Raw genomic sequence first — 16911 nt, forward strand, 5'->3', positions numbered from 1 at the left:
GCTTAAAATCCGTCAATACCGTCCGTCTCTCACCGTACGGTATATACAATTAACTGATATTACTAGGTTATAACACACTAAATAGTTGTTGTTCTTTATTCTATATAAAATTGACCTATTTCCAATGGCCGCAGCACACATCAGGACCCATTTTAAATGTCTGTAACCTACATTTTCTTGAAGAGTATTGTCAATGCTAAATAAAAATCAAAAGAAAAGAGGGGGTCATGTTTGATGCAAGAAAAATAGTTTCAGTCAAACACACAAACTGCAAAATCAGCTAAAAAAATGAGACCCCAAATTACACCGGCGGTGTATGATCTAAGTTTCCATGAAAATTTTTGTCATGTTGTTATTTCATGATGAAAATGCTACCTACATGTCAAGCATAGATCTCATATGTGATTTTAGCAAAAAAATTGCAAAGAAAATAAGGAAAATAGCTCTACAGAGCAAAAAAACTGAGAAATATTTGTATCCGCCATTATGTGAATACCATTTTTTTCGCGCCATTTTTCTATTTAGTGTCTGTATGCCTATAAGAAAAACATTTTTCTCTGACACTGTGCCAGTTTCATTTGAAATGCACAAGAAAGCTAAATGCATGAAAAAAATACAAGGTTTTAGCTTGATATCAACAGTTTCTAAGGTTTTATGGCATTTTCAGTACCATAGGACAAAGCATCAGATTTTGTCAAAAATAGCTATCGCGAAATAATTTTGAAGCAATTACCCTTAATGCAGCCTTGTTTTGCCCTGTTTTGACATTTTCTACTCTGATCTGCATACAAAGTACACATTTAAACTGTTAAATATGTTCATTTTTACCTCTGATGGCCAGAAATTAGCAATCAGTAAGCTATAAATAGGCAGTGTTTGAAAAAAACAGCGAAAATGTGATATTTTATGGTTTTATCCTCATTTTCAACAAAATTGCAATAATTTTGTCATTTTCTATCAAATTATAATCAAAGTAGCCCATTTCCACCATCACCTGGCCAGATTTCAATTTTTACCAATGTCATCTTATAGGTTATAACACACTAAATAGTTGTTGTTCTTTATTCTATCTAAAATTGACCTATTTCCAATGGCCGCAGCACACATCAGGACCCATTTTAAATGTCTGTAACCTATATTTTCTTGAAGAGTATTGTCAATGCTAAATAAAAATCAAAAGAAAAGTGGGGGTCATGTTTGATGCAAGAAAAATAGTTTCAGTCAAACACACAAACTGCAAAATCAGCTAAAAAATGAGACCCCAAATTACACAGGTGGTGTATGATCTAAGTTTCCATGAAAAATTTTGTCATGTTGTTATTTCATGATGAAAATGCTAGCTACATGTCAAGCAAAAATCCGTCATGTGATTTTAGCAAAAAAAAAATGCAAAGAAAATAAGGAAAATAGCTCTACAGAGCAAAGAAACTGAGAACTACTTGTATCCGCCATTATGCGATACCATTTTTTTTCGCGCCATTTTTCTATTTAGTGTCTGTATGCCTTACTACCTCTGCGCAAATGTAATGGTAACAGAATGCATGATAGATGCTCTTGTAAATGTAGCTAAACTAGAATTGTCTGTAGGAGACGGGAAACACTCTTTTCCATACGAAACATTCCATTGACTAGGTACACACCACTAAAATATCTGACTAAAGGTTTAAAGGGTTAGCTTCAAAAAATTAATTGTGTTATACCTACTCTATGGCCGCAGTGACTCAGTAACTGTATGGAAAAGAGACGCACCCGTAGGACTGGTGCATTTATCACTAATAAGGGGCAATAATTCAAATGTTTGCAGTCTTAAGGGGGTATAGCGTCAACAAACATTTTGTATAAAGGATTCATTATTCTAGGCCATATACTTTTTGAGCTATGAGCATCACAAACAAAACATCCATTATTTTGGCTATTTCAAGGGCCGTTACTCTGTACTTAGCGCTAAAATCTCAAGAAGAATGCCAAATGTGCAAGGTCACATCATGATACAGTCTCGTGCAAAGTTTCGTGAATTTAGATCAAATACTTTTTGAGGTAGGCACGTCATTAGGTGAAAATGTGCATTTTTGACTACTTTAGGGGACATAACTTTGGAAATAGGGGGTGGAGTGAGAAGAAAAATTGGAGATGCGCAAGTTTATATCATGATAAAGACTCATGCAAGGTTTCATCAATTTATATCAAATAAGTTTTTAGCTATAGGCGCGTCACAGGGAGAAAATGTGCATTTTTACAATTTCAGGGTCCATAACTGTGGAAATAGTGGGCGGAGCCAGACGAAAAATAGGAGGCGCGCAAGTTCATATATTATGATAAAGACTCATGCAAGGTTTCATCAATTTATATCAAATACTTTTTGAGCTAGGCGCATCACAAGGTGAAAATGTGCAGTTTTGACTATTTTAAGGGCCACAACTCTCGAAATAGCGGGCGGAGGCAGGCGAAAAATAGGAGGTGCGCAAGTTCATATCATGATAAAGACTCATGCAAGGTTTCATCAATTTATATGAAATACGTTTTGAGCTAGACGCATCACACGGTGAAAATGTGCATTTTTTTACTATTTCAGGGGTCATAACTCTGGAAATAGTGGGCGGAGCCACACGAAAAATAGGAGGTGCGCAAGTTTATCAAAGATCGAGTGACAAGTGACAGTGTTGAATACACGATCGGACTAACTGGCTTGTTTATTAGGTTACTTTTTATGACATGTTGCATTGGCAATAATAGTTAGTTAGGGATGGCGAATACACAGCTCAAAGATAATAGGCAAATACTTGATAATAGGCTTCAAAAGAAAGAAAAAAGAATACCGACCTACCGACCCTACCTTTTTTGGCCATGCCACCAGAACTACAACTATACATTTTTGGCCTTATGGTATCTACATAGCTTACATACACTGGATAAAGCACATTTTATTTTTTGTATACAAAGAAAACTGAAGTACAGCCCATCTTACCTTAGAGTTGAGGGATGTTGACGCACTTTTCAGGAGGGACTCCCTATCATTCAGATCCAGTGGTGTGATCATACTTTCCAGTATCTCCAGGGATTTTTCTGACGAAAATAGGAGGTGCGAAAGTTAAAGTTCATATAATGATTAAGACTCATGCAAGGTTTCATCAATTTATATCAAAAATTTTTGAGCTAGGCATGTCACAAGGTGAAAATGTGCATTTTTGAGTATTTCAGGGGCCGTAACTCTGGAAATAGTAGGCGGAGCCAGACGAAAAATAGGAGGCGCGCAAGTTCATATCATGATGAAGACTCATGCAAGGTTTCATCAATTTATATCAAATACTTTTTGAGCTAGGCACGTCACAAACATTTTTCGGACGGACGGACGCACAGACGGACAAGAGCAAATCTATATGCCCCCTCCACTGAGTGGTGGGGGCACAAAAATCAAACCTAAAGAAATATTAATGCTTGTACTTAATACCTTTGCAAGGAACAGAGCACCAAGAGAACCATTTTTTTGCCACAGGAAATAAGCCAGAAAACAATTTTAAGAACTATCTATAACTGAATCTTCCACATATTTGGCAAGACACATGTAATTCATGTAGTTACAGAGGTCTACCCATTTCTGGTGACTCCTACGTTCCCTGCTGAGCACAACAGTTTATTTATATGATTTCATGGCTATGTTGCAAATTTAATACCCATGTTCATATGTTAAACATATCAACGCATAATCCATATTTGTTGAATTTACAGCACATCAGCCCTACAACTATGTCTCTGACTATTGCACTCAGTGATAGCATTCATTGAATTTACAGTACAAGTTTTTACAGTCATTGATAAATGCGGCCTAAAACTTGATTTCAGTGCCAACGCAAAATTTATTCAGGTTTGATTAAAACGAATTTACGGGCGGTGACTCCATTACGTAATTAAGTAAAATGTCTCACATCCAGCTAGAAATATTTTTGTTGCTAAACATTTTCAGTTGCTCTGAGAAATACTTTTCCACACAAAATAAAAAATAATTGCATATTAAAAACGAGACTTATTGCTGGTAAGTGTCTATGTCAAAATGTTTGGACAATGTAGGCAGATAGGTTAATGGGTGCGTAGTTATATAAGTAGGTAGGTAAATAGATGGACAGATATGGTTTAAATTGCACTTTATTAAAGGGCACAGCATCTGTTGTTCTTCTGAATACCTGAATGTGTTTTCTTATTTTATGAGAGAAAGATTAGAAATAAAATGTAAGAAAAGATAATCAATTCGATAGCGTAACCAGTGGATAAAGTTTTGAGCGACTGGGTCCGACTGACTGGTTAAATGTATAAATATTCATAGGGCTTTGCGAGATACATAATTAACGTGCAAAGTGGTCCCCCATTGGTGTTAAATGTATTTGATGGATTTAAAATTGTATTTTGTTTTTGCTAGGAATGTAAATATGACACCTGTTGTGGGTCCGATCGGGCTCGACTTGCAATACGTTGTTTCGTCCTTTCAAGGTGGGGCGCCTTCTGCTACCATTGTAAGTGTTAGTTATTCATATGGCATGAATAACATTTATTTATCCTATCCTGTGGCTTTGGAACGTGGTGGACGTTAAGAGTGAGGTAAGGTGCGCAACATAAACAATTTTAAACTCCTCAGGTTTGTTTCGCCACTGACAATTCCAATGCGGTGACCGCTGTGTTTCTGTATTTGTTCTTTTCATCCTCATTTTCTATGTTTTGTTTGTCTACTGCAAAAACCCGGATGTCGTGGTTCGAACCCCACTGGGGTCACGTCTGTACCTTCTCATATGACAACCACAATTGTTTGTTCCAAAAAGCAAACGTGAGAGTGATTCAAATTAGCTGACAACTTTCATCAAAATTGAATTTAAACAAGTTAGTATAAAATTAAATATTCAATTAATTTTAAGCAAAAAAGTAACCTGTTAAATGCAGATAGATCACACGATATTTTTTTTTTTGAATTCTTAAAGGTGTTCAGTCACATTTAAGCAACATTTGTCACTTTTCGTACATTAGAGATCTAATTCTAATTCTAGTCGAAACTCCCGGACAATCAGTTTAGATTATTACTGAGAGGTGCTTGCAAGGGAAACAGTGTTAATCTATTAAAGTTAAGTGCAATATTTAAAGGGTTAAAAATAAAAGTAGATGCAAAACAGCGAGTTATGACATAGGGAATGACCGCCGCCAGCCTCTTTGTAAAGATACCAAGACTGGGACTAAACTGGATATGACCAAGAAGACTGTTTAGTAACGTGCAGTTCTGTGAAAGAAAGAGATTAGGTGATAATGAGTTCGAGACTGGGATATGAAGAAGTTCAAATTTCTGGTGGGTATGAGGTGATCACGGCTGTGAGTTATTGTCTCTTCGATGTTCTAAAGTTGTCCAGTGGAAATCATTTATCATTTGTGTTACACAGACTGCTGGTAAAATCATAATTGTTACAGATACACCTGGCAGCTCTCTGAACACTTTCGGCTTTATAGGCAAGACGTTTCTGTCAGAGGTGATAAGGTCTAAGTAATATTCAACTTGAGGCGATACATATGTTGTGAAGGAAACTTCTTTGGCCTTCCTGTTTGATGTCTTGATGTTTCTTTTGATAAATTTAATATTTGGTAATTAACCTGACTGGGGGATGAGTTGACTGGGGGACGAGTTGACTGTAAATCACCTCATCTCTTAGGTTTGACATATAAATGTAGTTTTTTTAAAATTAGATTTATAGGACATAAATTATTCCTTTCTCAGGTATGTACGTTTATAGCGTTCATGAAAGTAAAAAGAGATATTTTAAAAAAGAACAAATATAAAAGGTACGGTTTATTTTCCTAAACATTGAAGTTTCGCGCATTTTAGTCCGGACGTCGGTACGGGTTCTATTCATGTACCGACTAATCTGGTTCCCTGTCATTGTGTACACTACGGTAGCGCTTTCATAGGGCGCATTCGGCATACAAACCCGTGTAACTCTGACTAGATCACCCGTGTTCACCTGAGTGACACGAGTAACTATTGTAGTCCGAACGCTTTATCGGGTAACTGAAAATGATGGAGAACGTTACCTATACGCTAACAGTTCAAAAGCTTCCGAGCTGTAACAATTATAAAGAATGGTTGCTACTTTTGACACATAATGAGGACAAACAGTCTGGTATCGTTGTTAGAGATGAACTGGTACGACTTCTGTCAGAGTGAAAATTATCAATCAACTTTTCAGATTCTGGGATCAAGTAACACTTGGAAAAATGTTCAGCCCATAATGTTTAATAGACTAGAAAATTCTATTTTATGTTAATTTATACTTTAAACTATTTCTGAAGCAAGAGCTACAACTTATATTAATCCTCTTATGTCTACACATGACTCTACTACCCCGAACCATTTCAAATTAAAAGAGTGTTTGGTATAATTATTTCTTTTTTTCATTGTTGTGACTGAAATTCATTTAAGGAAACAGTGGAGACCCTGATCACATGATTTGTTTTGCGGTGTTCCATCTGCACTGTTTGCCAAGACCCATTTATATGACACTCGGAATAAAAATCACTCTGGACGGTAACCATTGCCGCGCAGGTGTGAGAGAATCCGTTTTCCACATTTGAGCTGAATGCCAGGGACAGTTGCTGATACATTTACCATTTTCAACTATTTTTGTATATCTTGACAGGTGATCGAATCCACAACCTTCCATTGAAGAAATATGTTACGAAAATGAATAAGCTCAACTCTGCTGTCTCTATTCCCCCATGCGAATGAATTTCTTTTTCTTTCTTTTTTTTAATGAAAATGTCTTTGTTTAAAAGGACATAACTGAAATCACCATGCTCACAAATAGCACATAACAAACAGTGTGCTTTTTTCAAACTTTGTACGCAGTACAGCCATGAAATGTGCTAAATGCTAGTTTGACTTTTAAAAGACCAAGTACCAGTTCTTGATGTTGTTCAATTGGGTTCATCACTATTTCCAACAATCATATTGCCATATATGACTGACAGTCACTAATGGTAACAAATGTTCACTCTCCCTGGCAAGCTTAGCAACCTAAGTGGCTTACCAGTACACTTTCATAAGGAACTGACAACTATACATTCGTATGAACTGAGGTAGATTGCAAATGGCCATGGGAGGAATTTCTTCGCTAACCGGATCAACCCGTGACCTTTGGACTGGCAGTACAGTGCATCAATTACTGAGCTAACAAGAGAACAGTACCACATGAGTATGAAAGAAGGTTTGTCGGCAAGTAGGGAGGTTGAATATTTTACTTATAACTTCAACATCAATGTGTGGCTTATTTTGTGGATTATTTGTCCTTATCACTATTTATGTGTTCTTAAGCCTACATGCTTTTCTCAAAGTTGTCTTTTGTGAACCTAAAAAGAAAACTTAAAAGCTTTAAGAATCAGATCGAGAACCCTCGAAATATGCTTGACACGGATGTTGCTGTAAAAAGCAGATTTCTCAACCTCTGTCCTATTCAGCAGTATTACAGATGGGGGCATGAATGCAAAAAGAGCATTTCAAAGTTACTCTGCATTTAGAAGAAAGTAAAAGGTTTTAAAATAACAATGGCAGCACGCTCCTCTATTCGAAGGCAATTGTCAATATGAATGACTTTCGGTTCTAGAACTAAAATAATGATTCAAGGATTATTTGACTTGATTCTTATGGAAGGGAATCTCCGCCAGGACATGCATGCTGCTAAATGACATTGCTATGTTATTTACTTACATATGCGTTCTGCAACATTGCAACTGCATTTTAGTTTCTTACATTTGCCTTACAAGAAATTCATCTTTAATGCTTCTTAATGCTAAGAAAACAGTCCTTTCATGAATATCGGTTATTCTTGCATGTAATTGACAAGTGCGTTCAACCTTTTTGTTTGCTTATGTATACTCATGCTATTACTAACTGTATTCTATATTTTCTTACGCGTATTTGACGTTGTTGCTACTGAATGTAACGAGCTATTAACAACGTTGTGACTTGTGAATATTCCGAAATTTTCATAACTTGATTGTTACTGCTTTTTGGATTTAACATTAGTGATGTTTGCAACCACTTGGTTCTTGTTTATATTACAGTTTCCCGGCAAAAATAATTACAGGGAACCAACAAAAAGCAAAAATTTTAGCGCAAATTAGTATACACGGGAGACCACTCTCGAAAGCAAATTCACGTGTTCACCGTTCATGGTTCACTGATTTTACGGAAACTGCCGGAAATTCTGGTTCCCAGCTTTCTACGAATTTCATATTACAAATGTTAAAGTCGCATTTGATTAACTTCGTGCTGCTTAGTGCTTACTTAGCACTGTTTTCGTCTGACATAAATTTCAATCATTGCAATACTAAGAATCCATGAATTTAAAGTAGGGACCTACATAGAAAAGGTCTACAACAGGGACCTATATATCAAAAACAAAAAACAACGGGCAACAACTAAATGTTAACATGCATGTGTTAGTTTTATATAATGGAGGAACGATTTAATCAATTTCAGAAAGTAAAACGTACAAAACACTTAGAACTTGTTCACATAAACATTTTAATATGCCACAGAATGGATGCATTTGCCATTTACACGCAAGAATATGCGTTTTACATACATGCAGTGACGAGAGATGCAAGGTATGTGCCACTAACGGATGGAACGTAACACAAAGACGCATGGATGTTGCATTTAGTTTAAAACGAATAACACAAGGCAACATGCATTTGTCATTTAGCAGCATGCATGTCCTGGCGGAAATTCCCTAAAATGCAGTTGCAATATTGCAGAACGCATATGTAAGTAAATAACATAGCAATGTCATTTAGCAGCGTGCATGTCCTGGCGGAGATTCCCTTCCATAATTTTGGATGCAATGTTTTATGTATTTCAAGAATAAAAACCACTTTTTTAAATGTGTATGCCTTTATTTCATACATATCATTTACAGCAAAAACATGTTTAAAATTCTACCTGTGACAGTGTCATTTACATGAAGCAAAGTTAATATAAATTATATATAGCATGAATAATGTAGTATGAAACAAACTTTGGCTAGAATGTTATCACAAATGGAAATAACACAATCTAAATGGAATAATGTAGTATGAAACAAACTTTGGCTAGAATGTTATCACAAATGTAAATAACACAATCTAAATGGAAAACCCTATATGGTTTTATATGAAATGGAGAAATAACATGTAACAAATATAATGTCATTTTGTCTTTCTTTCAAGAATACATTGAAATACGGGTCCTTGACAATTTATATTTTCTACTGATACTTCATCATTTAGACCAGTCTTCTCAGAAATCTCAAATCATGGAAGTCTATATCCTTGGATGCTATAGTTACAAAACTACCATCATGAAATTTATTCATATATAACTTAAAAACCAGTATTGACAGCCTTCCAATGTGATTTTCCTTATCACGTTTAATGCCTTCTTTTGTGCAGCTTTAATAGGGGATGAAAATCCCCGAGACGGTAACGTCCGTATATAGATATTCGTCTTTGCTGTTTGCATATACTGAGGCAATTTTTTCGATGTTTTCCGGTTCCGGTTTATGTAAAATCCGCTGACTGGTTGTCTTTATGAACATCCGAGCACCCCGAATCAGTCATAGAAACTCGTAAACCGCGCTAACATGATTATTTTACTTCTTTTTCGTAATGAAAACTGTACATGCAACTGAAAAACACTTTTAAAACAGTAAGGAAGTGTAAAGACCGTCAAGTTTCTGCGTGGAGTGCAAACAAACAAAACAAAATTCTAAAAGCTAGTGCGAGAACGCTGAATGACGTCACCGGCACGGCTTCCGTAAATTTTGCAAAGTATGATATTCGCTGTAAGAGGTATGATGACACTAAATGTAAACTACAGTTTAGAGCAAAGTTTCACTTTCTTGAGCGTTGAATATTTCTTTCTAAGCGGATATATAAAAGATAAATCCCCAATGCTAGGCGGTGCCTTAATTCATATTAATAATACTCTGTGCAGACCAGTTTAGAGGGGGAGGGGTTCTGTTGCAATTGGACATGACATCTAAAACAAACCAAAAATATTACAAATGTGTAAAAATGCCTATAGTAGCTTAGCAAATATATGTCAGGTGATATTACAACTTTAATACTGCACAGACAGACAAGCTTGAAAGCAGACTGGCTCATTAGAATTTAATTCAAGAAGGCAAGTTAATGTTTGTAACATATGCTGTGCAAAGAATAATGGAATCAGCTGTTTTTTGGTTCCCCCCTCTGGATACCTCTTTCATATGGCATTTCATCAACACATCCGTCGGAACTGGAGAAAAGAGATACATTGTAAAATACACACGTTTAGTAACTTCTGAAGATTTTTTTCCAAGATTTTTTTCTATGTTAAATACAAACAAAATAAAAGTACAATCTGATAAAAAAAAAGAAATGGAATTTGTTTCTTACAAAAAATAACTGCTTCGTGTAAAATATTCTCTCAAAACGCGTCACTTGGACACCGTCAATTTACACCAATTTGGCGCAATATATTTCATATTTTGTTTAACTTTAAAACAACTCCGAGAGATGAAAATTCTAGGAATAGTTACTTGTTAATGGAGGATAATAAAGGAATAGTTTGATCATTGATATCTTATTGTTTACTCGAAATTAATTCCGAATTCTTCGGAACCGGCGAAACGTCGGAACCGGCGAACTAACTGTATATTGTCTGCGTTATTCGTCTGCGTTTTATACAGGCGCTTTTTTCGAAGTTCGCAGGGGACCAGCCTATGTACCGACCGGAAATAGAAATTGGAAAAATTGCAGGAGGGAAGGAAACAATAAAATGTTCTTTAAATTCATCAGAGAATCACTACAGGGACCAAGACAATACAACAAAAGTAAAAATGCAAATAAGATTTCTTTATGGCTCTTTGAACCAGTTATTTTTGTGTTTTCCTATCGCATAACCCGTTTGAAACCGGTTTTCGCGAAGCCGGAGATCTCCCGAGATTCAAAAGATTTAGGCATTCTAGTATTTTCATGTTCTGAAGACAGCGCTACTAGGCTAAAGTATTAGATAACTCGTATGTTATTTTGTAATTGCTAAAATTGCAGTATGTAAGTTCATGGAGGTAATATAGAGATGGAGTGCGGACGAAGGCACTTCAAAGGTACACTGTGCGGCACCGCGGCTTTGTTATCCTCTGATAAGTACCTGTCAATCAATAGTAACTAGGTGTTAATCGCATATCATGTTGTTCCTTACGGAGTTTATCGATTGAGACCCTATGAACAGCCGGAATAGTCCGATGATGGGATCGGGATGTTCCGATATTTTCCGTTTAGTAACTACCTGACATCTCAAATAAACATTCTGGCGTCGTTTTGGAAATATTGACATCTTGGCAATTAAAATTGACGAAATACACGCATTTTCATGTCATCCATTGTCATGCAATTATTATTGATTTACATCGAATGTGTTCTTTTTGGAAAGACTTTATTGTAAGTGTTACTTATGGCATATAAAGATTACGAAAATTAAGATTTTTTAAGGGATTTTCTTTTCCAATGAATTAATTCAAGTAACAGGTAACAGGGATGTGGAATGATTCTGACAATGGCTGGCCATATTGACACGTGAACACCCAACGATAGAGAAATGATTAATTGCGAACATGTAGTTTGTAAAATGCGAATTTGATTGGTGGCACTATTTATGTGCAAATTTGAAAGCTGAAACTATACCGTAGGGTCCCTGGATATGTCCAGAATGTAAAGACAAGAAAGATATGAATACGAAATTTCACTTTATAATAAATGAGATTATAACGTAATATTATTGACTTACAAATCCAATTTTAGCAGTACAGAGCGTATATGGATATTAAAACGTGTCTTGTCAATATGCTTGTACATTCTAGGCGAATAAGTGAAATGCAACGCACATATTTTTCAACAACAACAAAAAAAAAAAAAAAATAAAATGTCATTTGCAGGCACTGACCTCCAGATCGTGCGACAGAATTGTAGAAAAATGTTCCTTTTTAACAGTGACATTTTACACCAGCTTCAAATCTGCGAAATAAATTAAATAATTGAAAAATGAATAGATATATAGATAAATACACGAAGTTCTAAGGGGTTTGCTAACTGAATAACTGCTTAAATAAATAAAATTCAAGGTATATGAACGACTTACATAAACTTGTAATCAAGACCAATTATGTAAAATATGCAGTCTAAAACATGGTCATTATTTGAAATGCTCACAACTGCTCACGTTTTTAATACCCAGTAAATGAAAATTTGATACCTTAACTTTAATTTAGCATGTCTACATTTTTTAGGAAATTTTAGGAAATCTAAAAGAATTTAGTTTAAAATGACTACATAGAAAACTGTGAACGCTTACTTTAATGAGTCACTGTTATCTGAAGAGTTTCAATATCACAGAAACGCATGCTTTAAGGAGTAGTACATTTATTCTACTGATGAATCCCCTGCAATGCGCATTGTTTGTGTTAATTAGTTTCAAAATATGAAACGTGCGCATAATTATGTCACCCACAACTTCCGTTTTGTTGAAATTTTGATGCATCTGCTGATTTACGATAAAACCGCGGTGCCGCACAATGTGTTCAAAGGATTATCTTAATTACATGTAAAATAGTGATAATTAGGTGTCTGTGGTGATATCTCTCGTAGGATTCTGAAAGGAGCTCAGCAAGGAATAACATGTGGTATAATAAATAATTATCACCAATTATCTCGTCCGCACTCCATCTCTATATTACCTCCATGGTAAGTTACTAACTTGTTCACCTAGTCGACTAATTTGACAATATCCTAAGAAATATTGACTCAGTTATATTTCTTATGGGCAATATCTCTACTCGCGTCAAACACTCTAAAGACCAAAATAGTGGATGAAATTTCCAATGAATTTGCCATGGTTACCGAATTTGCAATCTACGCCGCGGGAGATTAGCGAGTGATCATGTGCCAATTAACGACCGCATTATCTACAGTTATACGACCCCTAATTTGCAAAACTTAATGAAACTGTGAAATATTCAATAAGTAAAGTCGGCGACAATTAAAAAGTGTCAAAACTAGACTTTCATCTGAATGTTTTTTGCGAAATGAATGCGCGTCTGCATCTAAAATTACAAGCTGTTGAACTTGCGCATGTGTAATGTGTATTGGGTAATAATGCATCGGACGCAAATCTAGCAATTACTATATATATAATCATAATATTTAATAGTCCCAAAGTATCCTGGATGTACCAATTACCGGTGTATTAATGATTGATATTCCATAATACATGACATTTGATTCATATGCTTACTAAAATTAAACTCATTTTCAAGAAACAAATATTTTCTTTTCATTAAAAGTTAATTTTATTCACCTGGGAACAGAATTACCGGAAATTATTGGTCATGTTTTGACCTACCATGGTCGCCATCTTGGATGTTTACAGTTACCTATTACCGGTGGAATTGTGGGAAATAATGCTACTACATTAAACTTCCATCCCAGGGGTGTGGAATTCATATGTCCGACTTGTCCGACTCTGGACTTTTTGACGGCGGACAAGTAAGTTTTCGCATTCCGTTTGTCCGCGGACAAGCACAAATTTTCTGGTTTGAAATAAAAAAAGAAAAGAATAACTTAAAACACTGAACAGTGCTTCAAGTTTATGGAGTTTATAAAAGAATTTGAGGTACGAAACGGATGTTTCACCCGCCGAGGGCCTCTTGATTTCTCCAGTTTTGGGAAAATCATACTGCATCTAAATTAAGCATCTCTTTCACTGCGGTCTGATTGGTTCCCTGTCAAGATCTCGTGTGGTTTTTGCACACGATAACTAGGCGAATAGAAACCGGAAACGTAAACAATTATTACAAAGTTTTGGACAAATTCGTTGTAACAATTTCGTCTGCTAACAAAAATCGAAGCCAACAGTCAAAGCACAAAGGGCTCGCTCGTACGAGTCAGGAAGTTTCATGTTTTCTAACAATCAGAAAAATTCATGTTTTCTCACACGGCTTCGCATGGCATGATGGGCAGTCTTTTAGGTATTTCTGTTACTTCTGTTAAACGTTCGACAGCCTCGCGGACAAACACATTGCTAAAGTGTCGAACGCTTATTTTTTGAAACAGCTACAGCGTTTGTTACTACTTGTAGTTTATTATCCAAATAATTATTTGCATGCTAAAACGTTGAAAATCCGGGCATGTAAGTTTTGACTGCGGACAAGTAGATTTTTAAGTCTCATTTGTCCGTGGACAAGTGAAAAATATTGGAATTTCCACACCCCTGCATCCAGAAACACAAAAATAACAAGTAAACACAGCTGAAAGTTCTGGCTACTGGATTATTTAATCTGCTGTGGAGAAGAACAGTATATTATAACATATAACATGAATAAAATAAATGAATAATATCACAAACAGCATTTTGTCACATTTTTGTCAACATCACAGATAAACCAGAAATATCACATTCAGTGGTGGCTCAAAGAACTCATCATGACTCCTTAAAAACTTCACAGCACAGCAGTATTTCAGGTGTGTCCAATGACCACACTTACCACACTTTAGCTTGTAACTGTAATGAAATAAACAAAAAAAAAACCTTACCACATGGATGACATGCACACAATATTGAATGAAATTTGATTTCTCAGTTCTTAACAATGAAAAGTCGGAAGTTTAGTCCAGTAGTATTGTTCATCAAAAAGGGCGCCAAAAAGCGCATGTGCGAGGCAGTGCTTGATGACGTCATTTACAAGAGGAAACTCCTTCTGTCACTTATTTTCTAGGGAATTATTCTTAATTCATGGAGTGTTATTGATGTTTATAAGTAAAGTACACTGGAAAAACATATTTTCCATCTATTCATATAGAATAAATAAGTAACTTACCCTTAGGAAGGACATATTTCACGGAAGATACACTTGACGAATTGTCGTGTAATTTTGTAAACAAAGGATTCCGGAAGTGCTCTTCAGGAAGTAAATATTCGAGATTTTCGGATTGCACCGGTAATAGGTAACCACCGGTAATAAGTGATGTGGGGATAATAGTAGTTTTAGTAAGTGTCAGTAAAAATAAAGGCTAGTGTAAAACATTGCAGAGCGGGCCCCGAGAAAAATCAAATAACAGCCGCAGAATAGTGTGGTTGGCATGTGACGCTACGTCAAACTTCTATTTTTAGTATCTACTTTGACAAGCATGTCGTAAACAAACCACGGGTAAATGTCTATGTTTATCATTGATGGGACCTCCATAAACTACACGAAAGTTGCAGGTCAGTACTGCCGCATGCATACAACTACGGATTAGATCGGATTGTTGCGTACAATTTACATTATCGTGGGCAGAATTTGTTCATTATGTCTCCCACCACACAGTGGTGTGGGAGACATATTGATTTACTCCAGTCTGTGTGTGTGTGTGTGTCTGTGACAAAGCTTGTCCGCACTCTAAGTCGAACATTTCTCATCCGATTTTCACCAAACTTGAACAAAATGTGTTTGATCATAAGACCTCGGCCAAGTTCGATAACTAGCCAAATTGGTTCAGGCGTCTTGGAGTTATGGCCCTTGAATTACCAAAAATCGGTCTTTTTACTCTTGTCCGCACTCTTAATTCGAATATTTCTCATCCAATCTTCACCAAACTTGAACAAATTGTGTTTGACCATGAGACCTCGGCCAAGTTCGATAACTAGCCAAATCGGTCCAGGCATTTTGGAGTTACGGCCCTTGAATTATCGAAAAATTGGCCTTTTTACTCATGTCTGCACTCTTAATCAAACATTTCTCATCCGATATTCACCAAACTTGAACAAAATGTGTTTGACCATGAGACCTCGGCCAAGTTCGATAACTAGCCAAATCAGTCCAGGCATTTTGGAGTTACGGCCCTTGAATTATCGAAAAATCAGCCTTTTTACTCTTGTCAGCACTCTAAGATGAACATTTCTCATCCGATCTTCACCAAACTTGAACAAAATGTGTTTGACCATGAGACCTCGGCCAAGTTCGATAACTAGCCAAATCGGTCCAGGCATTTTAGAGTTACGGCCCTTGAATTACCGAAAAAGTCCGTCTGTTTACTCTTGTCCGCTCTCTAAGTCGAACATTTCTCATCCGATCTTCACCAAACTTGAACAAAATGTGTTTGGCCATAAGACCTTACCCAAGTTCGATAACTAGCCAAATCCGCCCAGGCACTTTTGATTTATGGCCCTTGAATTACTGATTGGATCCACTCATCCAGACCATCTAATTGGATCCACTCGTCTAAAACATCTAGAGAAACTAACATTTTTCATAGGGGCAGTTGTGGGAGACATGCGCTTTTCTCAAAAGCATCTCTAGTTGGGACTTAATTTCGTGGTTGAGCTGAACCACGAAATCCACGAAAATTAATCCCTCACGAATAATAATGATTTCACAGTATTTGATATTTATCTATTATTTCTTTTCAGAGACTATAAATGTGCCTGTGTTTTCAAATCTGTTGGAGAATTTAAGATGCCATAGCACTGATGAGTATCCTGTTATCAGCTCAGAAGACGAGGTTTGTTTACCATGTTGTCTTTGCATAAGATTTTCTAGATCAGGGTCTGTATTCATCAATGTTTAAAGTCTGAAACTTGTTAAGAATGGCAAGTACATTAGGAATGGCAAGTACCATGTTGTTGTGAGTTTGTTTATAGTATATCAATAACAGTCGGGGTTTTTTTTTTTACCGGGAGGGGAAGGGGCCCAGGCCTGTGATTTGGAGGAAAAAATAGCTCGGGGAAGAAAAAACCTGATGTAAAGTCAATTTTTGGGGAAAACTGCATGTCAGATTGAAAAAAAATTTCTGAGGGGAAGGGGCCTATTAACAGCCCCTATTATAGAAGAA

At 36.2% G+C, this 16911-nt stretch overlaps 1 protein-coding gene across 1 annotated transcript in view; it reads left to right on the top strand.

Moving 5' to 3' along the window:
• The first annotated feature begins 10763 nt into the window (after positions 1-10763).
• LOC123545081 (denticleless protein homolog) overlaps positions 10764-16911 on the top strand; it is a 33190-nt gene continuing 27042 nt past the window's right edge. Inside the window, exons 1-2 of the mRNA XM_053538695.1 lie at positions 10764-10880; positions 16490-16581. Coding sequence (XP_053394670.1) covers positions 10826-10880; positions 16490-16581 — 147 coding nt within the window. The 5' untranslated portion in view covers positions 10764-10825. The remainder of the gene's footprint in view (positions 10881-16489; positions 16582-16911) is intronic.

The sequence above is a fragment of the Mercenaria mercenaria genome, chromosome 1 (assembly GCF_021730395.1).
Source record: "Mercenaria mercenaria strain notata chromosome 1, MADL_Memer_1, whole genome shotgun sequence".
In the NCBI taxonomy this organism is placed as follows: domain Eukaryota; kingdom Metazoa; phylum Mollusca; class Bivalvia; order Venerida; family Veneridae; genus Mercenaria; species Mercenaria mercenaria.